The 27,738-nt window shown below is 46.0% G+C and overlaps 1 protein-coding gene across 5 annotated transcripts in view; it reads left to right on the top strand.

Annotated features, from left to right (window-relative positions):
• Positions 1-27,738, top strand: part of Msra (methionine sulfoxide reductase A) — a 316,316-nt gene that overhangs the window by 105,525 nt on the left and 183,053 nt on the right. For 4 of the 5 annotated variants that reach the window (XM_075949689.1, XM_075949691.1, XM_075949693.1 and 1 more), the window contains exon 2: positions 18,151-18,219. The exons of the other annotated variant lie outside the window; for it this stretch is intronic. In XM_075949689.1, coding sequence (XP_075805804.1) covers positions 18,151-18,219 — 69 coding nt within the window. The remainder of the gene's footprint in view (positions 1-18,150; positions 18,220-27,738) is intronic. 5 annotated transcript variants of the gene reach the window in all.

The raw sequence follows: 27,738 nt of genomic DNA, 5'->3' as shown, positions 1-27,738 counted from the left end.
GGGATTGCTTTTGTTTTCGAACAATTTCCCGGTGTGTTCTTTTCAGCTGGGGCTCCCATCAGGCTTCAACTTTAGCTCCACTTTTCATCTCTGATGGGTTTGAAAGACACGGGTCCCTGCCATTGTGCCACAGAAGGCTGCTTCAGCGCCCTTTCTCTGCTCCAGAAAGCGATGCAGCCAGCTGCCAGTCCTCCTATGTGCCCGTGAAGACAGCACTGCTGAGTGCTTCTCTGCATTTGGCTACCAGGTGATCCACAGGGACCTCTGGGACTTGGCCCATGATTTCTGGATGGCCTTGGAGGGATTGCACTGGACCCGCTCTTGGGTGTCCCTGGAGTGAAGCTGTCCGCCGACTGTTGTCATTCTTTGCAGACTTTGGAAAGAAGCACAGTGTATTAGTTTCTTTTCTCCTTGCTGGGGTGAAACACCTGATAGAAGCAACTGAGGGGAGGAAGGCTTTACCTTAGCTCAGGCTCGCAGTGGGCATGGCAGTGTCCTACACCTCTGTTGGTGGCAGTGGGAGCAACAGGGGCCGCACTCACATCTCAGCAGATCAGGAAGCAGGGAGAGGCGGAGGGTGGTGGAGGGATGAACTCAGGCCAGAGGCAGAGCTGGACCATAACCCTCAATCTCCACCCTTTCAGACTAATGTTAGCCAACTAGACTCCACAGCCTCCCTAAACAGTGCCACCAGCTGGGGACCAACTGTTCACATGAATCTGTGGTGAATATTTCATATTCTAACTATAATGCACAAGAAAGAAAGTGGAGACTCACAGAGAACTTGGTTTCCTTAGCACAAGGCCAGCTTCCTCCTCAGCCCCTCCCTGCTGGGTGCTAGAGGCCTCATGAGGTATGCTGCAGCCAGGATTCTATGGAGGGGCTGACTTACACAGCCACCCTTTAAGAAGACCACCCCCACACAAAGGGACATTTATATCATACTTTTTACTGCAAACTAGGATCTGTTCATCTGAGGAGGATAATAATAATAAGATACAACTTCCTTGTCAGTATTTCTTCCTAAAATGTTTTGATTATATTGCATTTTATCAGCAAGCGATAGTTATGTGCTATTATTGTTTTAAAATTAAGCTTATAAGATCCTGGTCCTTTAACATCTTGTTACCTGTTGGAATGGATTTATTCTCTGGTTACTTCTCTCTGAGATAATTCTGTAGTGATTTTGTTCTACTAGGGAAATGATGGGGACCTTCACTGCCATATTAAGTATGGAAGTGAAGGCTGAAAACATTATTGTTTTGCCATTATATGGTATGAGGTAAAGCATCATATGTAGATTTTTTTCTTAAGGTATCCTTTATTAACTTTTCATCTTAGTTTATCAAGAACTTAAAAAAATTCACAAATAGAGGCTGAATTATGTCAAATGGTTTTCAGAATCCATTGAGAAGATCTGGATTTTTCCCCCTGTTAGATTATTAAAAAGGCAGCTATAGAGAGAAAGAAAGAAGGAGACCTTGGGTAGGACCATGTTTATTCACAGCGAGGGGGCACCTTTGTAACCCATGTGTGTGGATGGCCAAATACCTCCAGAAGAAGGTGGGACATGACCTTTTACAGGGTCAGAAATGACTTTTGTAGTCTGCAAGTGAAGCTGGGAAATGTAGTCTTTCAGCAGGAAACATTCTCTCTCTCTCTCTCTCTCTCTCTCTCTCTCTCTCTCTCTCTCTCACACACACACACACACACACACACACACACACATACACACAGATTTTTAGTTTATTATCATGTGATGATATCTATTGCTGGACTTTCTGGATGTCTAAATGACAAGTTCTTGGACCAACCCACTTGGTTGTGTTTCTTATCCTTCTGTTCTGTTCCTACATTCAGTATTCTTAGAGGGTTTTTGTGTTTATGTTCACAGGGAAGGGAAGTGTCTATAGTTCTTCTGTGTTTTTTTTCCTAGTTTTTACCTCATGGTCATGTGGGTATTATGAGCTGAGCAAAATCCCTTCTTCCTTTTTTTCATGAAGTAGTTTACATAGGGCTGACAGTCTTGTCTTCTTTAAATGTATCCAGAACTTTCCAGGGAAAATCTATGAGCATGAAGTTTCCTAGGTCAAATTTTCTAATTTTTTTTTGTGCTACTTGGGTAATCTGCATCTCCCAAGGTATGTGAGTTTTTGTTGTTGCTTGCTTCCTTTTATCCCCTCTGCATAAGCTCTGAGATAAACACAGGGGTTGTTTTGGTGTTACTCAGTTCATGTGATCCTAGTACAAAGGGCTCTTGGGAGAGGGAACCAGGGAACACTGCTGGGAAAGGTCTCTCCTGACCATTTCTTATGGAGTCAAGGCTGGTGTGGGTGTGAGGACATCCAGCAAAGCCTGCCCTGTTGTGGTTCCAGAAAACAGTTCTGGTTTGCTTAGACTCAGTGGATGATAACCGTTCCATGGAAGACCAGGATCCCTGTGCTGCCCAGGCTTGCCCTGATGATGCTCAGAGCTGTGCCCAGGAACTCTGTAGATGCCCTGGACTCCAGCTCCACAGGCTTAGCAGTTACCCTAGGTGCCTGCCTCCTGGGGAAGAAAAGTTGAGCATCTTTCAAAGATGCTGATGCCACCTTTTCCCAAGGTATCTTTTCCTAGTCCTCTACCTCAGCCTTAGTGCACCACAGCAAGGTTCCTCAGTCCACAGAGTGACTCTTTCATCATAGTGTTCTGGACAACAGACTTCCCCTGGTTAGCACTGTGTGGTTCCCATTGCCTACTTGGACCCAGACTGTTGTGCAGGAGTTTTTGGTAAGCACCTTTGAGTTGAGACTTTGTCACCTGCGATCTTTGTCCTCATTTTCATGACAAGTGGGAGACAGGGCTGTGCACTTACCTGACAATACCTCCCAATGTCAACCACAATTAAATTTTCCAGATTTGATTTTTATTCCCTTACACAAGTGATGAAAAGATCTGTCAGTGTATCACCATGAGTAAAAGGCAATCTCACCATCTTTATTCTTTCATATAAACAAAGGGGAAAGCTCTCAGATTCAACTAAACCAGCCAACCAAGCAATACACCACCAAAATTAAAAAAATAAATAAAAATGCTTTCTATTGTAGTGAGGCCTTTGGCATGAATTTAAGTTTAACTTCCCTGGGAATTCTGGGAAAACGTTTTTCTTCATTGTTTTTCTAAAGCCTGCAAAGCAGAGCTAGAACTTCCCAAACAAAGCAGCGCAGGAAACCACTAACAATCCCCTGGATAACGCAAATGAATAAAAATTGCCAAAATCATCGCGAAAGTGCTAAAAGCCTGGCTCGGATATTTTCCGCACAGTCCCTACTGTGGTTCAGAAATGCCTGCTTTAGCAATGCGCTGCACACGGGAGTGGGGTTGGGGCACATCTGTGGAGAAAATAAACCACATAGCGAGGGTCTGCAACTTAGAAATGGCTCCTCTTCCAAGGACTGATTTGCAAATCAGTGAGACTGGAAATTTATTGTTTCCTTCCTATGGAAATCAACTATATAAAAAGTGGTTTGCTTTCTTGGCTTACATAGTTAGTTTTTCTTTGTAAAAAAAAAGTAAATAAATTGCATGGGTTCTTTCATTAGAACATATTACTATTTTACTTTCATATTTCTGGGTTATAAGTATTTCCAAACTCACAGTTTAAAACAACAGTTCCCTGTTAATCTCATGGCGTTGAGGTCAGGAATCTGTCTGTGGCCCAGCTGGGTCCCCGGGTCAGAGTCCCTCAGGAGACTGCTGTGTGTCATATGCCTGCATCTCTGTGACCTTGCATAAGGCATAGTGTCTTGTCACATGGGCCTCCTCTCAAGGCTGCCTCATCACATGGCAAGAGATGCCTCCTAGTGTGAGCCACCCAGGAGAGAACCAGAGGGCGTTTAGGACAGATGGACAGATGTCTGTGACTACCTCTGCTCAGAGCGGACCTCCCGTCACTCTTGTGTTCAATCCAACAGAGGCACATTAAGCCCAGCTCACACTCAAGGGGAGGGCATCCAAGCCACCCTTCTTGACAGAGCAGGGCAGAGAAGTTGGGAGTGTGCACTTAGAGCCAGGGGAGTACCCATCCTCAAGCTCACCAAACCCCACCAGCACCCCGTTTTCAGGTGACACCATAGCCTGGGGCACCGGGGTTCCAGCCTAATGAACGACCCTGAGCTTCCTGTCCTGACATGAACTGGGCTTTGGCATTGGAAATGTGTGCTGCATTCAGATGACGGCTGTTCTAAAGCAGGTGATTTCTGCCCTAAGTGGGAGGGAATCAGCTCTCCATGGGCCTGAGATTTGTCTCTATAGTCAGGTTAGTAGCTGGGCAGCTTGGAGAAGTGGCAAGTTATCAGTATTGAGGGTGTTTTCTTGATGCTAAGTAGGAGAACTTAAGAATGTATTCTCTCACTGCAGAAGTACTTCCTAAATCGTGGCCAGAATCCTGGGCATAGTTCTGTTGCAGATTCATTACAGGCCAAGCAGGCCCAAGTAGGGGTGGCTCACCACCATATATGCTAGCATGTTCATGGGAAATGGGCTCTGTGTCCCAGGCCTCATAAACTTGCTTTCAAAGTGTGACTTATTTTTAAGTTGGGGACTTGCCTGTGTTCCCTTGGCTGCTTCCCAGAAACCTTCCCCCCAATAGTTTATACTCTGAGCTCTCAGTCTTCAGGGACGAGAATGTGACAGAAAACACTGATTACTGTAATTTACTCTTAGCACTAAGAACCTGGCAAACCTATCAAGATATAACTCTACACAAAACAGATTTTCTGCTGGGCCTGTACTAACTCCCTTTGTAGCTGAGGTTTGACAGGTCACAGTTATCTTCTCCATCTCTGGGGCTGTAGGGTCTAAATCAGGCTTTTCCAAATCCCTGATCCACTTTGGACTCCCCTTCAGGCATATCTATGTAGAAACTGATGGCCCCTGCAGAGACAGACATCAGCTTGGCCCCAGTGTAGGTTCTATGGAAGGCTCCTGCCTTCCCCTTTCTTGAGTCCTGCCTTTTCAAACATTGATCCCATTTTATTCAGCAGAGGCCCAGTGAGTCATTAGGACATTTTCCAAGAAATGACCTGATGGGGAGCCTCTGTTAGCCAATGGCCTTTAAGAGGCTGGACCAGGTTGGGGCGTGATTTAGAGTACCAAAAGCCAGGGTCCCACCCAGCTCAGTCTCTTCTTCCTGCGCTTCACACCTTGATGTGGGATCCCTGTTCCTGTTCCGTGTATTTTCCCTTTTAATAAAGAAAAACATTAGAATACTCTGTTTGGAGTTATCTTGGGATTATTTAGCTCGTGTTTCCCCCCATTTGACGCGTTCAGCACCAGTGACCTATCTGCAAATGTGTGCCTGAGCACACACAAGGAAGGTAGTAGACGCTCAGCATTTTGCCCTCTACTCTGTCCCTTCATGCATTAGATGTCCAGATCCATGTGCAGAAAGCTTAGACGTTCTGATTAGCATAGAAAGATAAGTAAAAATAGCCGTGCAATGGTGGCACACAGCTTAATCCCAGCACTTGGGAGGCAGAGGCAGGAGGATCTCTGTGAGTTCGAGCCAGCCTGGTCTACAAGAGCTAGTTCCAGGACAGGCTTCAAAGCTACAGAGAATCCCTGTCTTGAAAAACCAAGAGAGAGAGAGAGAGAGAGAGAGAGAGAGAGAGAGAGAGAGAGAGAGAGAGAGAGAGAGAGAAAGTTTTGTTCATTTTGTTTCTCAATATGGGTATTACTGAGTTATCTAACTTCCCCCTTAGACAGTGTTTTTAGGGCAGCCAATTCAAAGGTGCTCTGTCTCCAAGAAGAGTTGATTCTAAAGAACTGTGTGTGTGTGTGTGTGTGTGTGTGTGTGTGTGTGTGTTGTGTTTTGAGCAAACCTCAGTGTGTCATACATCCTCTCCTGTACTTTCCCTCCTTTGTTGCATATGAGGATGCATTCTTACCCAACAGGATTCTTTTCTCAGCAGAGTGTTGCTAGTGCTCTTTTATGTATGACCCCTGCACTTACTATTTATCCATAAGCAAAGGAACAGTATCCCATCCTGCAGCCCCGGTCTTTGCTGAGCCTTGCCAGTGTCCCACCTCTTTAGCAATACTTTAATCTCCTTAGAAATTTTTCTTCCCTTCTGATCTTCTGAAGCAGACAATGACTTCAGCAACTGGGAGCCTGTTCATGTAGCAGAGGCCAACTGTACAAAGCCAGCATTGTGTTCATACCCACCCCAATTTGTCTTTCTGAAAATCACCAATTTTTAGCTGTATCTGCTTCATTCCCCGGGTGGAGGGGAACGAGTGGAGTTGAGTTTGCTGTGAGGTTTGTACCAATCTAGTCTGTGCTTCCAGCACAGAATAATGTCAGGATTCCTTCCCTGTGGAAGAACAGCAGCCATAGAGCCAACCAGGCCCGCTCTCTCCAGACCTAAGTGGAACACTGCTGATAGTGCCAGAGACACTATAGGGAAGGGGGTTAGCCTCCAGAACAGATTGTGTGGGGAGGGCTGGGCCCCACAGGCTCAGCTGAGCAGCAGGCTGGCCATTTATCACTGCCAGAGAGGGCGGGGTGAGGGCGGGGTGAGGGCGGGAGTCATCAGGCCACTCCCGCTCAGCGGCTGACTGACAGCTGACAGCACCATATACCACCTTCAGGCAGCCCATGTGCCGCCAAGGGAAGGTGTAGTCACCTGCCTGAGCTGACATGGTCCCTGAGAGGACAGAAGAGATGAGCAGAATGCTTGGAATGTCAGTGAACTGTGAACAGGCTCCTCCATGGCTGTGTGTGGAACTGTTAGTGGAAGCCGCGTTCAGTGGGTACAAGAAGCCCCGGGTTAGGCTCCAAGAAAATAGCGTGCCTGGTGATTGGATGAGAAGATGCCTCCGAGGCCTCCGTACCTTTATTACATCCCAAGGACTTGATTGTGATGTGATGCTGTTATTTTGATATGCCCAAACCGATCTCCCTGGACAGATACCAGAGAGAAAGTGAATAGCTGCGTCAGCAGTATACCAGGGCTGTAAAGCAACACAATCTATCCTGGCTCAGCCCCTACAAGCCTTAGGAGACAAACGTCTTTTCAAACAGTATTAGAAGTATGATTTCTCTGTCTTTTTGCAGAGATATGTTTGCCATGCATATTAAAATCTACACCGTGCTTTAGAAGCCATAGGTCACAGTAACATGTTAGTATTGAAGGGGGACTGGTCTTGACTTACTCCTGTGTGCCAGCATCTTCTTTTCTCCCTTCCTTCCTTCCTTCCTTCCTTCCTTCCTTCCTTCCTTCCTTCCTTCCTTCCTTCCTTCCTTCCTTTTTTTCTTCAAGACAGGGTTTCGTGGAACCAGTTCTTGTAGACCAGGCTGGCTTCGAACTCACAGAGATTTGCCTGCCCCCCCCCCCCCCCCGGTCTAGGATTAAAGGTGTGCACCATCACCACCTTGCTGCCATCATTTTCAACAGTTCTATTCACAAGGACATCACTGAGTCCTTCAGACTAAAATACAGATCTTAACCCATAAAGTAATTTTTTTTAAAAAATGCAGTTTATACTCTCAAGATTATGTTTTTTAAATGTGTGTATCAGCATGATATAGGCATGTCTGTGTGTGTGTGTATACGTGTGTGTATGTATATATATTAGGCTAGAGGTTGACATAGTGATGCTCCTCTATTGCTCTCCACATTACTATTTGAGACAGAGCCTGTCACAGACCCTGACATTCCCTGGTTGACTAGTCTGGCTGGCCATTGAGTTTAAGGATCTGCCTGTCTTCTTTCTCCCCCAGCACTTGTGTGCAGTCAGCACAGAGGGGTGCAGCCATGCTTGGCTTTCTTTATAGGCGTGCCAGACATCTGAACTTAAGTCCTCAAGCTAGGGTGGCAGGCACTTTACTAATGGCCATCTCCCCAAATCCAAGATGATCTGATTTTGATAGTCATTAGGAATTACTTGTGTTAATGAGGGGGCGGGGTTCATGAAGTCCGGAAATTTCCATCCTGTAATATTGCATGCATTCCCAAGTGCAGAAGTTAGCTGTGGTTCAATGTGGTGATTAATAAAAACATCCCCAAAGTGAAGCACTCCAGATGAAAGGGGTGATGATGGAATGCATTTCCTGGGGTGATGGGGTGAGCCTGGGAGCTTGGGTGTCCTGGGGACTGCACCAGAGCGGGGAGCTTTAAGAGCAACAGCCTTCTCTGGTACAGAAGCTAGGGCGCATGGCTAGGACCAGCAGTCTCGAGGAGGGTGTTGGCTGTGCTCGCTGATGAAGGCTGATGACAGGGAAGACACTTCATCTTTCTCTTTGTGTCACAGAGTCTGGCAGAGAACCAGCAACCCATAAGCTTCCCAACTTGCTTGGCTAGAGGATGGATTCCTCCGCTGTGACATGCGGGGCAGCTCTGTGCTCCCTGTCCCCACCCCCATCAGCCTTCTTCATCCTTCCTGCACAGTTTATGAACTAATGAACTCATCAGCCCTGCCCAAGTCTGGATCAATGTCTCAACCCCCATCAGACAGAAACAGATAGCCTGGTCACACAGCTGCTTCCATTGCTAGATCCTAGCAGCTGAGCCCTCATTCCTCAGGGCAAGACTGAGTTCGAAGTGCTTGGATCATAGAGAGGAAGGGTATTGCAGGTTCAAACAGGAGGGGCAGGCAGATAGTGGAGCTGTTGGTGATTTTCGTACTGAGAGGCCTTCCCTCCTTCTTTGTGGATCAGATTGAGCCCAGAAGAAAACATTTTGATTTTTTTTTTTTGAGACAAGGGTTTCTCTGTAGCTTTGGAGTCTGTTCTGGAAGTAGCTCTTGTAGACCAGGCTGACCTTGAACTCATAGAGATCCACCTGCCTCTGCCTTCCTAGTACTGGGACTGGCATGCGCCACCACCATCCAGTGCAACATTTTGATTTTTAAAATACTGTCTTTTGATGGTTTTTCCTTTTATTTTTAGTTGACTGATTATCAAATAATGGCTTCTCAGGAAAAAAAAAAAAAACACAACAAAAAACCAAAAACCAAAAAGAAAACTAGAGCCCAGTCATGTGAAGAAGGAAGAAAAGTCCTCTGTAATCCAGCACACTTCAGCAGCTCCTGTCCTGCTGTCGTTGTTCTGGGCCTTTGTCTCTCCTTACTGAGTAGGCTGTGTAGCCTGCCCTCCTTTGCCCTATTCTTCCCACTTCCTGATGCTGCCGGAAAACCACGTATGGTAATTTCTTAGAAATAGCTAACCTTCTACCTCAGAACGGCATAACTTTTGTCATTGTTGTCAGCATTTCCCCAAACACTGTATTCCCAAACACTGTAGCCCCAAACTGTAAGAACAGAATGCCAATAATAGATAGGACTCTAGTGCCCATGCGCATGGTTGGCTAGAGACGATTCTCTCTCCTCCCCCAGGGTCCCTGCCCCACATCTGAGTGACATACAAACTGTCTTTGATGTGTGGAGGGGTCCCGAGGCAGGATCTGGTTAGTGTTCTGGAGGGACTCTTCCACTGAAGATGGAAGAGACTGGTCCAAAATCAGATCCTGGGGGTTGCACGGACGCTGCTTACTTCCTCCAGATGCCTTGAATGTGTGATCCGGAGAAGGGAAGGGATTGGGAGACTCTTGCTTTGGGAGGTCAACAGACTTTTCATCTCAGACCCAATGAGAATGTTGATCACCATTCTCATTAGAAACTGGGGTGCTGGTTAATTTTAGCTGTCAATTCTACACAGCCTAGCATCTCTTGAGAAGGGATTCTCAATTGAGGAAGGAATTGCCTAGATGAGACTGTCATGTGGGCATGTCTGTGGGGGTTGTCTTGATTGTTAATTGAAGTGGGAAGACTTAACCCACAGTGGGCAGCACTGTTTCGTGGGCTGGGCCCTTAACCTTGTAAGAGTGAAGAAAGCTAGCAGAGAACTGACAAACAAGGAACAGCGAACATTTCTTTATGCTTTTGACTGTGTTAATCCCGCCAAGTGAGACTAAAACCACACTATAATTTTTGAGCCAAATTTGAAGTAATCTTCATTAAATACTATGGATACTGGCCAGAGCCATACCTGGTGTTCCCAGAGAATGGTAGCAAATGCCATTAGTCAGGTGCTCATGAAGGCAAAAATCCATAAGGCTATATACCTCCCATCTTTGTCCAGTAGGAGGCCAGCATACATCCTGACGTATTTCCTGTCTACGTACCTCCTGCTACACATGATCAAGCACATCCTGTGCAGCTGGGGCAACCACGCTTGTTTACAGAAGTGAAAACACAGGGCTTGTTATCTTATATGAACAACAGCCCCCAGCATTCTAGGACATTACCTGTCCTTGGGCAAGTGGGTCTTTCAGGTTAGAGGCATTTTGGTTTTAGAGATCTCTTAAGCACAGTCATTTAAACTTAAAACATAACTTCAGCTCTCACAACTGTAGATGTGATGTGACCAGTTGTCTCAAGAACTTGCCACTGCCACCGTGAAGTAATACAACCTGGAATTGGAAGCCAAACCAATCGCCTTCCCCCCAAATTGCTTTTATCAGGATATTTTGCAGGGGGTAAAGGTGTTGTCACAACAGTTTTGACCACTTAACATTTTGAAGGCCTGGAAACACAGAGTAATAATGGAACTTCCCACTGAATGTGTTGACATTGGGAAGCAGATGGCTGGTATCCTAAATCCAGTGTTTGGGAATATTGACAGGTGCTTGAGGAAGGAATGAAGTGGAGTCTATTGTATACAGCCTGGCAATCTTGGTAAACAATAGTATGGCTGATCATTATTCCAGGTCTGGTTCTGTGAGGACCCCCTGGCTCTGGGATGTCTATTGCTCCATCTAGTCATTCAGTTCTCTCCACTAGATGACAGATGACTGCTCTGGTGAGTGAGGATAGCTTAGGCCACTCATCACGGGGTGACTGTTACTCATGGAGTGACCTGCCTATGAGGATCAGTGTTCCTGGGCACTCAGTATCTTCAGTCCTGAAGAAGGTAGGAGAGGTTAGGCAAGCAAGGCCAATCAGCCTAATATTACGAGTTCCGAGGCAGCCACTAGATGATCCACGCGCCTATGTGTAGGGTTGGGCAGGAATCTGACTGAAAGGCTAATAGTTGGCAAAGGCGATGACACAAAACAGAGGCATAGACGCTAAACTCTTGTCCTGCTTTCAGGCTCTTTTCCTCAGTGTCTGTGGTCTGAAGTGAGGTCAGTTCTTTGTGGCGAGTTTTTGTTGTAGGCATATCAGGACCAAAGCTCTTGCACCTTCTGGTGACTCTGTGTTCCAGGACAGCAGCCATTGTTCCTAGATGCTCTAACCGGGCAATATCCCATTGACTAGTCAGTCATAAGGAGCTTGGGCCCAGGAGAAGCTCAAGGGGTGGGTCTGCTCTCCAGCCTTCCTTTTCCCTGCCACCTGCCATCCTCTTCTTTGATAAGATACAGGTTTTAGCCATCGTAATTTAGATACAAGTCAGGCATCTTAGGGCTGGGTAGTTGTGTGTGGGTCTGTATTACTGCAGACACGCGATTAGGCAGTGTCTGTTGTCCTTTGTTCAAGAAAGGAAGCTGCCATAATATTTGGGGCATCTTAGACTTTCACAGGACAAAATCCAGTGGTGTCAGTGCCTTCTTCTGAAGCCTTGAGAACATGTCCCTAGGGTCCCTTTCAAAATGCCCGTCAGAGTTGACTCTGACCCTTGCTTACATTAACCTCTGTGTTCTTCAAGCAGGAGGCTTTCAGAATAGATGAAAATCCGCCCCCATGCTCATCTACCCTTGACAGAGGACACATCATCACCATGAACTGCACACATGGCTTCGGAAGGGCCCCCACTGAGCAGGGAGCAGAGGCAGGGACATGTGCTCAGCCAGCCAGATTGGAGGCCTCTACCCTGCTGTGACTGGGCCACAGATGTCTCTGCCTGTTACCCCTCCTGTCCTTCCCTGCAGTAATCAATAGTGAGGGCCCAGCTAATGCATGATTTTTCTGTTCGGTGAGCTAGCTGGTTTCTTATGGTGAATTATGCCACTAATTTTGGAGCATAAACTTGTGAATTCTGCCATTTACAGATGCCGGTGTCACCTCCAGATAGGTAACCAATTCTGGCTATGGGGTCCCTAGATACCTTAGACACGTGGCTGTAGCAGAGTTTCAGTGTGGGGGGGGGGTGCTCTTTTGACTTACAGGGACAAATCCTTCATTGCTGGATTTTGTTGAGCCAGGATCTCTTATAGCCCGGGATGGCCTCAGAGTCTCTATATAACTGAGGTTGACAACATCACATTCTGATCCTCCTGCCTCTACCCCCCCCATGTGCTGTCTTGTCTGGGTTTTAAAGAACTCACAGTCCTCACCCCTGCCCCCAGTACTCCTCTCCTTATTCTAAAGCTGTATATTGTTTTGCTTCTTATTTGAAATTTTGCTCTTTGAGGTTTTAGTGACCTGGGATCAACTATAGCCCAAAACAATTAAACAGAAAACTTCCAGAAGTGAACAAAGAGTTTAAAGCTGTGTACTGTTCTGAGGGACATGGTGGAATACTGCGCATTTTGCCCTGCATTGCCTGGGATCTGGATCATCCCTTTGACTGGTTTCCTGTCCATTGGCCACTTGGCAGCCATATTAGCTATCAGAGTACTGAGGTACTTGGAGTACTGAGGTACTTGGGTTAAAGTAACCCTTATTTTACTTAATCAGGGTCCCAGAATTCATGAGTAGTGATTCAAAGGAGACATCAGGTAAAAAAAAAAAGCAAAACTAAAAAAGCAACCCCCCCCCAAAATACCCCATCCCTCAATACCCACAAACAAAGATGGAAGGACAGTTTAATTCTGGTACTATGTATGTAGCAAGGCTGCCGGTCGTATAGAGTAAAATACAGCATATATAAGGTTGGCTCTGTCTGAAGTTGGAAGCATTCACTTGGATTCTATCCTCCATAGATGAGAGGAAACTCCCACTGCAGGGAGTTTGATAAATTATTGAGGGGATTTTACTGCAGTTTATTGGTAGAAGTGAGAAAGAAAACAACTATTTTTTTTTTTGTCGCATCTTTCTGTTTCCTTCACTCAGGCCAGGCCTGACAGGTGATTTTGTTCTATATTCTGTCTCTGAATGATAATTGATTCTCTGGGTTGTTCTAATGAGAGAGGATTTTGGGAGGATACGGAAAGTGATTAGTGATGTCTGACATGAACACGCGTGTGGAGGAGGATAAGATACACCATTTCCTGATTCAGATCTAGTTTTTTTTTTGTTGTTTTTTTTTCGATAGAAAGCTCCCACGCAGATTCCAATGCTAGCCTGGCAGTTGTGCAATACTTGCAGTGTGCCAGGCTTTACGTATGTAATGTAGTTCTCAAAGCCACTCACGAGATAGTTCAAACGAGGAAATGCATAATGGAGAGACTTTCCGAATGAGGGAAAGCCTCACAGAGGTTAAATGATAGGTCAAGGTTGTCCAGCCAGGATGTGGGAGGGGCTCGAGATCACACAACCTCCTTCCAGGGCCCTGTCTGTCATCCCAGCCTGTCCTGTCTTTCTCTCGCTAAGGCTGCATAGACTGCCACAGGGCTGACGTAAGACTCAATGATCTGTATTCCAGAAGAAAATGCAAAATCAATTTATAGAAACAATTATCTATGGGCTTCAGGCTCTGGAATAAAAGATGAGATAGAGACATCTCACCAGAGGGGACAGCACAGACTTACTCCTTCCTGTCCAGTGTGGAACACTTCCATGCCTACTTCCGTCAGCCCTGCTGTTTTGCCAGACGCAAGGAGGTAAGCAGCTAGGAAGGAGGCTCCAGCATCGGAGGGTGAGACATTGACTCCCTCCTCTCCAGGCCACCCAGCTGGGTCACTGATTCTGAGTGGCAATTTAAGTGTTTACCTTTATATGTGGGAAACACACTCTTTGTATTTTTTTTAAAGAGGATACTACAGGACTATGCCAATGGCTTAGTTATTGAAGTCCTTGCCTTGTATGCATAAGGACCTGACCACCCCTAGAAAAGCCAGACGTGGTAGTGGTGTGTACTTGCCTCTCTAGTGCTGGGGAGGCAGTTACAGGTGGATGGATCTCTGAGGCTCACTGGCCAGCCAGCCTAACCCAATTGGTGACTTCCAGGCCAGTGAAAGACGATGTCTCAAAACTAGGGCAGGTGGCACTTGAGGAATGACAACTGAGGGTGTCCTCTGGTCTTCACATGTACTCAACACACATACGTGTGCACCCCGCATGCACACACACACGTACACACAGACAGATATCTGGTCACATGTCACAACAGTCTTTGAATCACAACAGACCAGAGCTGATGGTGGCCTAAAGTTTCATTACGAAGTTAGTGATGTCTTGATCAAGTTTAGTTTGTGTAAACATGCAGAATGGTGTTTAAGAATACATGTCTTAGACCGTCTCCCATTAAGTAATGCAACAGTATGGGGCTGTAGGTGTGTCTATTTACTGGGTCTTTTATATTGGCTTAAAGAGACTTTTAAATTCTATTTATTTCATTTACTAGCTTAACAAATACTGAAAAGCTCTGTGTCACTACATGCTGGGTTTATGAGATAATGGGACATGGGATGTGGCTACTGCCCTCTGAGCTTGCCATTATTCACTGGAAAATTTGGTCCTTGTCCATGTAGAAACATGAATGTTTAGTGAAGCCCCTAGTGAACAAGGCAGAGGTGTCTGTAGGGGAGGGAGGAGAGGCTTGGTAAGCAGTCCTTACGAATCCTTGAAGGCCAGCAGCAGCACTGACTAGCCTCAGAGTAATGAGGACGAAATGCGGTTAATCTTGCCTGTCGGCTTGACTGCATTGAGACCTGCCGAGAAGGTTCCTAAAGCATGCCTCTGAGTGTGTCTGTGAGAGTGATCCCATTAGCAAAAGGGGTGGGGAACCTTCCCTGAGTGTGGGTGATACACCATGTAGCCCTGGTGGAATATAGGAGGAAAAGGGGAAGAGCCCATAAACACAGGTGCTCTCTCTGCCTCCTGGCTGCCGTGATGAGGACACTGTTCATTTTGCCTTCCCACCCTGACAGACCAAGTTTCTGAGACTGAGCCAAATGACCCATTCCTCCCTGAGTGATTTGCTCAGAATATATATATATTTTATCAGCAACAATTTTGATGGACATAGAAGGGTACTTGGGAGTTTATGTTATATTATTTATATTTCTTTCCATGTTGAAAGATCACTGTGGTTACACTGGGAAGAATGAATAGACAAGGGATACAGAACTAGAGGCCAGACAGGGAGGTCAAGAACATGAGACAAGGCTGATTTGCTGGTAAAGGGAAGATGAAGTTGGCTAGACTCAGGACACAGTGTGTGGGGGTAGTACAGGAGCTAGTCCAAGAGGTGGGGAGATGGTGGCCTGTTCCTAAGGCAGTGATGCAGGCAGTCAGGTCTGGGAACATCTCCTATGCCACCACAATGCCACAGAAGACATACCTTCTCTTATATTTGTGAACTTCACCTGAACTATAGATTAGCCTTGGTCAGCCCAGGAAACCAATTGCTAAGGAAAAAACTTATACAGAGAAGTCTATGGTTTTGTGGATTTTAAAATTTTTGAGTGTTTTTATCCTAGACAATGAGAAAAAGAATCTAACAATGACAAAGGTAGTATTGAATAAAAAGAAATACCCTGCATAGTCTCTGTGTTTTTCACTTTCCTCTCAATATCCCCTTCTTAGTTCATTGTCCTTGTAGTCCACATGAGTGGCGTGTGGCGTAATAAAATAGTTTCCTCTCGTCAGTACCGCAGATATCATAGTTCTTTATTGTTCTAAGCTGTGCCTCGGATACATTGCTGTCACATCCATTGAGCTCAGGTAGAGAGAGCATCAACAAACCAAGAAAGGACTCCATGCAAGTCCAGCTTGGTGACCCAGTGAGTTCTACTAGATCTACTCACAGGAACATAGGTTGACCAGACCGCCAAGGGTCCCGGCAACAGCATGGAGGACTCTTGAAAAGGTGCCCTCTGAGAGTCCATTGGACAATTCTTAGGCAGCGACACTACTGGAATGTCTCACTAAGTTAGTTTCCCTCTTACATATCCGTGGGGAGAGGCACCTCTTGAATGTCTCCTGAAGGCTCCTAAGCCTCCCAGTCCTTCTGTGAAGGAAGACTAATAAGCTTGGTCTCTTGAGGGCAATGTGCTGGTGATCACAGCTGCTCTGACTCAAGATGGCAATGGCATCACCAGTCCAGAGGGACCAGCTGCATTTGATAAAACCATGAGTGTAATTTTTAAGCGCTCTGTGAGGCTTCCTGATGAGAAGTGGAACTTAATGTTCTGTTATGTAGATCCTCTTTTTTCCTACCTACATTTTCCCTCAGGTTCAACTCTTACAGGTGGGGTTAGTGGGTTAAAGGAAGGAGTTTCTGATTTCTTGGCAAGGGTAAAGGTGAGACTCTAGGCTCATTGGTCAGGGTTAAGGGATGGGTCGGGGGTACTGATAAGGCAGAGCCTTGGTCTCCATGTGTTTACAGGGATGCAATGACCAGGGAGCTTGAGCATATGAGCGAGCCAGACAGGGTCATCTGGAACCTTTCATCGTGTCTCTGCTAATTGTGTTCAACAGTGGCTGAGGGCCCCAGGAAGTTGCCAAGCCTGCCCTCTGTCTCTACTCTGGGCTGTCTGCTTCCCTTTTCTTGCATTTTCTTTCTTGAAAACCAATAGAAAACCCTGAGATGAACTTATGAAATCTGGGGAACTAAAAGGAGCCTCGCAGACTCACAAGGTCTACATCACCTAGGCAATGCTACAAAGGGTGCTGAGAAGCCCATGATTTGGATAGGAGCCTGCTGTGGCATGGTCCCCACCTCAATCTAGTGTCATATCTCCTCACACGTGGACCAGGTGGTTCACCAAGATCCTCTGGCATTCGCTCGAGTTGTTTCCTGGTCACCCTTGGCCAGAGCTTAATAGACCTGTTGTGACTCTTAAGCCATGAGGAGGTTGAATGTCAGGATTTAGTTGTTCCTCCTGTGTTCTTCTATGTAAACAGTCATATATGAGCATCACTAAGGACAACACTTAAATATGCTCAGATGGAGCATTCTCCAGGGTTCTCCGCTTGGGGGTCTTGAGAACAAATGTGTGTTGGAAGCCCCAACCTGGAGGCTCATTACATCTCTACTTTGCAATGGTGGTGGGACGTCAGGGCTGAAGGGCTGTTGATAAGCACCGGATATCTGTGGGTCCTCAAAACAGTTGTCCCTGGAACAGTGCTCGAATCACAGTGGGGTGCCTTGGCCTCCTGCTGCACTTCTTGTTTAAATACCAACTTTATCAGTATGCTGATTGTTGGACATCGTCCGGGGAGACATCCTTACTCACCCTGGATTTCAAGGATTCCCTTGTTCTCTTGGATGGTCAGCTTCAGTAAGGACCCTCTGACCAGTGGTCCAGCACTTTTCCTTTGTCCATGCCTGTAAGAACTTGGTCCCTGACACATTCCTTTACAAAACAACATGCCAGAGTTTGATGTCTAAGCTGCCCTATCATTGAGGTTGAAAACTCAGGTAAAGGGCTAGGGAGATGACCCAGTCAATGGTTTCCCCTGCAAGCCTGGGGGCCTGAGTTTGATTTCTAGAACCAATGGAAAATGCTGGATTTGGTGGCATATATTTTAATCCCTGTGCTGGGGATTAAAAGCTTGATAGGCATACGAACACATGCCGTTATATGTCAGTGAAGCTTATGTGAGTGTGATACAGGCAGATACAGGTGTGATCTCTTGGGCTCCTTGACTGGCCAGCCTTGCCAAATTGGTGAGCTCTAAGCTGGTGAGAGATTGCCTCAAAATAAAACAAATCAAAACTCAAAAACAAAGTGGATCATACCTGAGGAACGACATCCGAGGCTAACTACTGGCCACCGCATGTACACACACATACACACACACACACACACACACACACACACACACACACACACACGTCTGCCTCCTTAACCCCACATGCGCCCTTGCATGCATGCACATGAGTGCACGTACACACATGGCTTTATAAAAATAGCCAGGTGATTGAAATTCTCTCAAGAGGGTAAGCTCTGGTGTGTTCCTGACTCCTGCAGAGAACGGGCTCACTGACACATTTAATGACATGTGTTAGCATGCATGTCAAACTTTACACTTAAACTCACATTTCTTTCTTTCTTTTTCCAGCCAAACACCATGTCAGTGGCAACAGAACGGTTGAACCTTTCCCAGAGGGAACACAGATGGCTGTATTTGGTAAGATATCAACTCAGAAAGAAAACCCAAATACCGTGCAAAGCTTCCTGCCAACTTTCTTAGCTGTAGTAAGTGTCCTCGGGGCTTCAAAATCTGGGCTCTTCTAGATATTTACAAGTCGTTACAGCCAAGAAAACTCTTGAGTTCTTAGTAATTTCTGGGCCCAGGAATACTTACTTTGTAGAATCTGATATGTTTTCTTGTCTAACTTTGACAGCCCAGATATCATGCTGTAAGATTGCAGTTTCCTTCGGCCACACTGTGAATTAACCTAATTAATTTAGGATTTGAGCTTTTCTTTCTCTTTCACACAGATGCACAACTTCTATCAAGTTGTGTGGAGTCATTATTGCGACCCACTCCTAACTAGATGGCCTCTTTCTTCTCCATGAATTGAGCACATTCATGGGTAGGATCATTAATTAAAAATATTTCAAGTGGAGCTGAGTCCAATCCTTGGCTATGTACCTAAAAATTATAGTTGTGAGTTTTTGAAAGAAAATTATTTATTTATTTATTTTTGGCTAATTCTGAACCATTTGGTGAAGTCTTCTTTGTCCACATATCCACGTCCACAGCCTCTGTCTCTCACACTGCCTTCCACACATCCCTGCTTCTGGCAGTTTTCTGTCTGTCCTTCCCTGCCTCCTCTCCTCCTCCCCTTCATTTATTTGTTTGTTTGTTTGTTTATTTATTTATTTAAGATTTCTGTCTCTTCCCCGCCACCACCTCCCATTTCCCTCCCCCTCCCCCAATCAAGTCCCCTTCCCTTGTCATCCCAAAGAGCAATCAGGGTTCCCTGCCCTGTGGGAAGTCCAAGGACCACCCACCTCCATCCAGGTCTAGTAAGGTGAGTATCCAAACTGCCTAGGCTCCCACAAAGCCAGTACGTGCAGTAGGATCAAAAACCCATTGCCATTGTTCTTGAGTTCTCAGTAGTCCTCATTGTCCGCTATGTTCAGTGAGTCTGGTTTTATCCCAGGCTTTTTCAGACCCAGGCCAGCTGGCCTTGGTAAGTTCCCAATAGAACATCCCCATTGTCTCAGTGTGTGGGTGCACCCCTGGCGGTCCTAAGTTCCTTGCTCGTGCTCTCTCTCCTTCTGCTCCTGTGCTTCTTCGGCCTCTGGGCTCTTCTCTCCAGCAGTGTCCTGAGGTCTTCTCAGGCAAGGCCCCTCCGATTTACTGGGACCTTAGCTTGTCCTCCTCCATCCCTGCTTACCAGCCACTATAAGATTAGTGGCTCTGCTGTGCCATGGCCTCCACGTTGTGATGCTGTACCTCACCACAGGACTTGGATGATGGGCCAAGCCATCGTGATGGGCCAGGCTATTATGGGCTCCAGTCCTGAGCAATCACATATTTTCTCAGACATTTTTTGACACAGTGATGTCTAATAAATCCTTGTTGAGAGAGAAATGGCACAGGCCAGTCCTAACAGGCCTCTGTCTCCTGCAATGCTGTGAGAACTGGCACACATTGACCTCAGAGTTGGAAGCATCAGGACATGTAACTCCATGTCAAGACTCCCTTCCTTTTTCATTCCATATTAATTTCCAGTGGTTTACTAAAACCTCACTAAACGCCTTCACAGTTTGACTTCGGGTAAGACGCTTCTTAGCTTTCTGTTTGGTGAATCCTGAGCCCTCTCTAGGTCTGGGCCTTTGTTCTGCCTTCTCTCTGCTCAAGACCTCAGACTCAAGAGTCATAGTGAGCCTGGAAAACTTGGTAACTGGCTGAATGGCAAATAGGTGTGATGTGAAGAAAAAAGAAAAAAAAAGGCTCAGAGTCAGATGTGGTAGCAATGCCTATGATCCCAGTATTTGGAAGGCAAAGGTAGAGGGTTGCTATACATTTGAGGTCTTCCTTTAAAAACAAACAAACAAACAAACAAACAAACAAAAGGACTGCTTGCATAATTCTTCAAGTTCACAATATCTAAAGGTCAAAATTATACAGAATCGAAAATAGCATAAGCCTGACATCTAAAAAGTCTTTGTAAGTGCAGCTTGGCTCTGCTTGCGGCTTAAATGAAGTTCCCGTTTGGTTAAGTAGATGCAATCATTGCAGAGTGAGGTTTCCAGAGCTCCGCTCCCTTTATGTCACTTGTCCCCCTGGCCTATGGGAGATGAAATAACGGCCGGCGTGGGGAGAACTCCTGTCATCCTGGGCTGCTTATAGCGGTCCTGAAAAGGTCACATTGACACAGTGCTTAACTCTGAGATATACAGGGAGCTTACCCTGCCAGCACTTCAAGAGGCCGGTGGGTTAGCTAGGCTCAGAGCGGTCATGTGACTCACCTAGGGCTGCTGGACCTTTGGTACCAGGGTTTGAGTCGGAGTCTACTTAGCTTGGAACTGACATTCTCTTCCTGGTGTTACCTTTCTCTGTACTGCTTGAAGGAGCCCCACTAGGGTCTGGTAGATTAAAAAATACCTTTCGGCTGGATCCACACAAAAGCATGGTTTCCAGCCAAGCCAATTTAGTAAATTGATTTGTAAACTCCTGTGTATTCCCAGAGTGCTCTGAAGGACCCTTGAGATGCAGCTTTTGCTGGGAAAATGCTGTTTGGAGTGAAAGTCTCATCCGGCTCCCTCCCCGTTTCGATTTTCGTAACAAATAATGCGGCCAGCATTGGCTGCATCTGCCTGCCTGTCAGTTACCCAGAGCAACAGGGGTGCTTCTTACCTGTCCAGACTCCTCCTTCAGCTGTGGAGGTCTCAATACATCATGCCAAAACAGTGTCACCAATGGTAACTTCATCTAGTGGCTGAACAGGGCAAGTAGAATGATGTCTACATGGCCGCTTTATGGGTTAATCCACTCTGCTGGTGACTGCTGGGCCACAGTTAGGCTTTTAGATCAGCTCGGAGGGATTAAGGCCCATTCTGGTGCGAAAAATACAGAAGTGTGTTGTACCCAGTGGTCAGAGATAGCTCCTTAAACACTGTGCCTGTCATTCAGTCTTTGCCAATTAACTCAAGACATTCTTTTATTCTGTTTTCTGTGGTCCGTCTGTGAATTTTTCCTCCAGATCTTCTCCCTTCATCTGCTGGGCCAATATTAATGAGCGAGGCTACAGGCCCTGGTCCCTAGTGCTCCTCAGGTCTGCCGCCGATGCTCACTTTCAGGTTAGAGGGAGCTCACACTTTGCCAAAGTGAAACGGAACAGTTGGCTGTTATGTAATGCCTCTGTCTGTGCTGTCTGAGAGTGCCCTGTGGCTGTCCCGCCTCTTATCTGCACAGGGGTCCTGTGAAGTGGGCAGAGACGGAAGCATTTCATCTGGAGATTAAAGACCCAGCCAAGCTGAGAGCCTTTTTTCTCCAGCATGAGAACATCTTTGGCTGCCCCTCCGTGACTGTCTCAGGACGGTTTTCTCTGCTCCCGATATCTTAATGAAGGTGACAACTGTTGGCTGTGGGCCACTCTGTCCAGCAGAGCATCAGGCTGTAGCCTTCTGGGCTTGGGGGAGTGTTGTCAGTCCAGAACAGCTACTTCATCCATGGGAAACACTCCACAGACGAGAGGATCGATCAGAGCAAATACAATAAAAGCTTATTAATAGAGAAACGCAGACAGGGACGGAAAGGGCAAGATTCTAGTCACAAGCTACACTCGAAAGATGAGTTATTTGAAACTTTAGGGGCTAGAGAGGTTGATCACGGGTTAAGAGCACATTCTCGTGCAGAGGACCTGGGTTAGTTCCCAGCACTCACATCCGGTAGTTCACAACTCCTGCCACTGCAGCTCCAGGAGGATCCAATGCTTTCTTCTGTCCTCCACATGTACCTGCGCTCACATGCATGTGCACATACATACCCACACGTCCATATACACAATTTAAAAAAACTTCAAAGTAAGTCTTTGAACTTCTGTTTGCTACCCAAACTCTGACACTCCCAAATATGAAAGCTTGCCCTCGAAAGCAATGTCTAAACTACAAGCAAGGCACACACCTATAATCCCAGCATGTAGGGGCTTGAGACAGGAGGAGCTCAAGCTCCATGCCAATTTGGGCTGTACAGTGAGAGAATGAGAACCCTGTCTTAATTAAACCTTTTTTTTTAAAAATAAGAAAAGAACTAGAAATTATATTAAAATAAGATCTGAGCCTATAGAGGCTCAGATAATTGGGTTATTACTTGAAAATACACACTGAATGAGGAAGACATTGAAAAATAATAAACTAAGGCATACAAACTGGGGCTTATAAAGGTTGCAGCCAGTGATGTTGTCATCTTGTTACCTCTGCTGGAGCCAACTTGGAAGATTCGTGCGTGTGTGTGTGTGTGTGTGTGTGTGTGTGTATGTATGTGGGTACTTGTGGAGGTCAGGGGTTTGTGCCAGGTGTCTACGTCTCTTATGATCAACTTGATCTTTTGAGACATGGTCTCTCACTGAACCTGAAGCTCACCAATTAGCTGGGGTGCCTGGCCAGTGAGCTCTGGGGATATACCTATCTCTATGCACCCTAGTGTTCAGTTATAGGCACACTACAACACCCACATGTTTGCTTTGGTTTTGTTTTGTTTTCTGTTTTCTTTTAAATGTGAATGTTAAGGTTCTGAACTTAGGCTTTTGGTTTTTTATTTATTTGTGACAAGTTTTTTCTGTGTCCCTGGCTGTCCTGGAACTTCCACCTGTCTCTGCCTCCCAAGTGTTGGGATTAAAGGCTTGCACCACTACACTCAGCCCTAAACCTTTTCTTAAGAAATGATTTCGTATTTAAAACTCTTTTAAGTTATGTTCTCATCTCAAAGCCCACGCCTAGACTGCTCACAGGAAGAATTCTACAAGGAGAACTTGAATGGGACAGAATTGTTAGGAAGTGACAGCAGCTGCTATCCCTTATTGTCCGTGGGTTCTTGATAGCCTGACGTAGCTTTTTGGGGCCAGCAGCTTCCAAGTGGCCTGTGATCTGTGTCAGTTTGTCTTGGGAGATCCTTCAATAAGGAGAGCACATGGCAGTCTAAGATACTCGGGGGCATGCTGATACCCTTGTCACCTGCTATTGTTGACACCAGGGCCAGTCCTTCGCAGGCCTTTCCTGGAGTAATGTACAGAAAAACTGATCAAAGGGGTCTGGGGACCAGCAGGTGTCAGAAGCCCCACCTCCTGTGAACACCTTTGTCACCTTGGGAGAATGAGATCAGTGTCTCTATGAGGAACCTATCATAAGATCCACACAACCCCCTCACTTGAATTGTGATTTTTTTTTTCCTTTAAGCAGTCCTGGTTATTTGTTGGCCAGCCGAGAAAACAGACTTAGGAACAGCAGGCAATATGTCAGGCTTCAAAGGAAAATGTATTGGTGCCTCGCTGGCTCACAGCCAACATTATGTTGGTAAATAATCAAATCCCGGTGTGGCGGGTTTCTCCCTGAACCTTGACTGAAAACTATTGAAGCTGGGTCTGGGAGCAGAAGAGTGACAGACACACATTCCAGGGGAAAGGCTGGGGCGAATGACAGAAAAATGTTTGTAATTACGCAGCCCATCTATGCCCACAAGACTGACGGCACAGAAAGCTGAGAACTGGAGCAGCCTTCCAAGATGGAGAAGCCATGGGTAATCAGAGGCGGGGCCTTTCCCTAGGTCATCTGAAGCTCCTCAAAGGACAGGAAAGTCCTTAGATTTTGGAGACCCCCCCCTTTTTTGAGACAGATTTTATATATCCCAGATTGGCCTTGAACTCACTGAGTAACTAGTAGCCAAGGATGACCTTGAACCCATGATCCTTCTACCTCCAACTTCTGCACACCAGGATTACAGGCCTGCACCACCATCATGGATGTTATATGCAGAACTGAGATGGAGCCCAGGGTCTCCTACTTGCTGGGCAAACCTCTTCCAATTTACGTCCCTAGCTTTGGAGATGCTTTTAAGGCAAGTTTGTTTTTCGTATCTTTTCCACATGTTGATGATCTTGACTTTCATTTTATTCCTGGGTGTAGACAGGCCTGATGACAAAGGGATGGGGCCCAGAGGAGCCTGAGTGTGTCGGGTGACTGGGGAGATGCATCCATGTTGTTTTGAGAGAGCAGGAAGCTTGTCTGCAGTGGGAGAAGAGACTTGATTCCTACAGGCGTTTCTAACTTTTTGACATTGTGATGCAACGCTGTCTTCTACAGAGTTCATATATAAGAACCATGCATTCAGTTTCCACACACACTGTGTCATTTTAGAATTTTGGGTTGGGCTGTCTTCACAGCTTTCATGGGCTTGTGGGCTGTAGGTGGGACGTCCTGGTAGGGCGTAGAAGCTGGAGTTCTGGTGGAAATTGTCTGTATTTGAAGGATAGTTCTGGGCAGGAGCGGGATGACGTTTACCACAGTAACGTCATTGATTTAGACATGACTTTTCTATCAATCGCAGTCATTTGCAATGCATAGAAGAGCCCAGAGGTAGGCCCTCCCAATAGAACAGCTGGGGAGAGGTCCAGGAAGACCTGGGGAGTTACAGTGGGATCGCACCACAGAAATCTAGGGTGCTGCTAACGAGTTTCTTGCCCCTCTTTTGTGTAATCTATGGGATGAAGAAGGGAGGACAAGAGCAGGGGACTTGGGTCAGACTGTTACAGAGAATGCCTCATGGGCCAAAGGGGACATGAGATCACCATAGTACTGCCCAGTGACTCACTAGAGGGTCTGTTGAGCCTCCCTTCCCTGCCCAGTTTGTTATCATGGCCCAGGTCCTGGAGACTGACCTCAGCTTCCTTCCTTTGTAATGCCAAACAAGCCCTTTGTCTCAAGGACCCTGAGAGAGACAGCTTGTGTCACCTTGAGAACTGACTTCCCATCACCCAGGTCCCAGTACTGACCTTTTGGCAAAGCTCTCGAACACTGGACTGGACTAGTCAAGCCCAGGCTTCCTCCTGTGCCTGGTTGAGGCTTTGGCCTCAGCTATGAAACCAGCTGGTTATTAACGCTATCATCCTCCTTTGTCCCTAATCCAACAGGCCTGTTTTTTAAAATTTCTTTTATAATAGAAAAGGATCAATTTATTTTACAAACGTGGCAGACATTTCTCACATCTCCAAGAAAGCATGCAAAAAACCAAAACAGAAATCCGGGCCGGGGGAGCAGTTGTGTTTCTATTGTTTCTCTCCACACTCACATTTCACAGACAGTAAGCAGATGTAGGCAACAGCAAAAACTGAATTGATTATTCAGCCTCAGTGAACCAAGCTAGCGTTTTATTTTTGAGTACTGAGGATCAAAGCCAGGTCTTTGTACGTGCTGGGTAAGCATGCTACCACTGAGCTCAACCTGCAGCCCCCAACTAGCTGTGGGTCAAGTACAGGTAATATGAAACATGACATTCTTTCCCTTGCTCGTATTCTCCTCAGCTATCTCTGTCTTGATTGTAAAACACATGAAAATATGTACAAGACATAGTACAGCCACAGATGTCTGAACTCTGCTAGATCAAAGAAAATAAGGGCTGGCGAGATGGTAAAGGCTCTTGCCACCACGCCTAAGGACCTGTATTGTGTGATGTTTGACTCTTTTGTCTTTTTGGGGGGCCCACTACCCAACTCCCAAATAAATCACACACAGAGGCTTATTCTTAGTTACGAATGCAAGGCCTTAGCTTGGCTTGTTTATTGTAAGTTTTTCTTAAATTATCCCGACTACCTTTTGCCTCTGGGCTCTTATCTTTCTCTATTTCTGTATGCCTTCCTTTCCTTCTTACTCTGTGACCGGCTGGGCGGCTGGCCCCTGATGTCCTCCTCTCCTTGTTCTCCTGCTCCTCATTCTCTATCCTCCCAGATTTCTCCTTCTATTTATACGCCTTGCCTGCCAGCCCCGCCTATCCTTGCTCTTGCGTTGCTATTGGCTGTTCAGCTCTTCACTAGCCCATCAGGTGTTTTAGATAGGCACAGGAACACAGCTTCACAGAGTTAAACAAACGAAGCATAAACAAAAGTCACACACCTGAAAATAACATTCCCCAAAAGACCTGAGTTCAACCCCTGGGACACACATGGTGAAAGGAGAGATCCAGCTCCCACAGATTGTTCTCTGACCTCCACATGTGTGTTGTGGAGAGATCCAGCTCCCACAGATTGTTCTCTGACCTCCACATGTATGTTGTGGAGAGATCCAGCTCCCACAGATTGTTCTCTGACCTCCACATGTATGTTGTGGAGAGATCCAGCTCCCACAGATTGTTCTCTGACCTCCACATGTATGTTGTGGAGAGATCCAGCTCTCACAGATTGTTCTCTGACCTCCACATGTATGTTGTGGAGAGATCCAGCTCTCACAGATTGTTCTCTGACCTCCACATGTATGTTATGGAAAGATCCAGCTCTCACAGATTGTTCTCTGACCTCCACATGTATGTTATGGAGAGATCCAGCTCTCACAGATTGTTCTCTGACCTCCACATGTATGTTGTGGAGAGATCCAGCTCTCACAGATTGTTCTCTGACCTCCACATGTATGTTGTGGAGAGATCCAGCTCCCACAGATTGTTCTCTGACCTCCACATGTATGTTGTGGAGAGATCCAGCTCTCACAGATTGTTCTCTGACCTCCACATGCATGTTGTGGCACATTTGCACCCACTTCCACATACACACATACCCATAAATAAATAAGTGTAATAAAAATTTTTAAAGGAAGAAACAAATAAGGAATATAAACCATATTTATAAATTTGTGATTTATAAAACAGCACGAACTTGACTTGGTGTTTCTAACAGCAATATGAAGTAAGATCTCTTGTGTGATAAATAATTTAATTGTTTGGTAAACCAATGTATATACAACTTACTGTTTTAACAGTTTTAGGCATTCAGTTTCACATTGGTAAATGCATTCACATTGTTAGGAATCTTCACCATCCTGCCTCCCAGACTGAAGTTCTGTGGCTGTTAAACAACTGTTGTCAACTCACTTCCCCTAGCTCTGATAATTCCTATCATGCCTCTGTCTTCTTCAGGCTGACTGTTCCAGGTGTCTAGGTGTGTAATCAAGCAATATCCATGTATGGCTAGCTTGTTTCACATAGCAGAATATTTCATAGTCCCTCCGAGTCACAGTGTATGTTACATCTCCCCCTTTATCTTATTGCATGTATGGACCATGGTCTGCTTATTCATTTGGTACTTGGGTGGTGTCTGTCTTTTGCTGTTTTCAACAACTCTGAGAGGAACACGATTGCAGACCTCTTCAAATTCTTGATTTGAGTTCCTCTGGTGACCGCACCCAGGATAGAATACTCCACTTAGGTTCTTTGGAGGTTTTTAGGCACTACCATTTTGTTTTTCAGAACAATTGCACCTTCACAGGCCCCAGTGAGTACCATTCCCACACATCGTTCCAAAATTCTTTACTGTTGATATTTTCCACAAGAGGCAAAGAAAGTATCAACCTGAAAGCCCTTCAGTGGGTGAATGGGTGAAGAAAATGCAACCAAGGTCAGCCTTAACACTGAAGGAAACTCCGTCATTAGGACAACATGAAGGAGCCTGCTGGGCATGATGCTCATTTGATAAACGACACAGAAGGATGG

The sequence above is a fragment of the Microtus pennsylvanicus genome, chromosome 15 (assembly GCF_037038515.1).
Source record: "Microtus pennsylvanicus isolate mMicPen1 chromosome 15, mMicPen1.hap1, whole genome shotgun sequence".
NCBI lineage: Eukaryota > Metazoa > Chordata > Mammalia > Rodentia > Cricetidae > Microtus > Microtus pennsylvanicus.
Note: the sequence above shows the minus strand (reverse complement) of the source record. Positions and strands in the feature narration are given on the sequence as shown.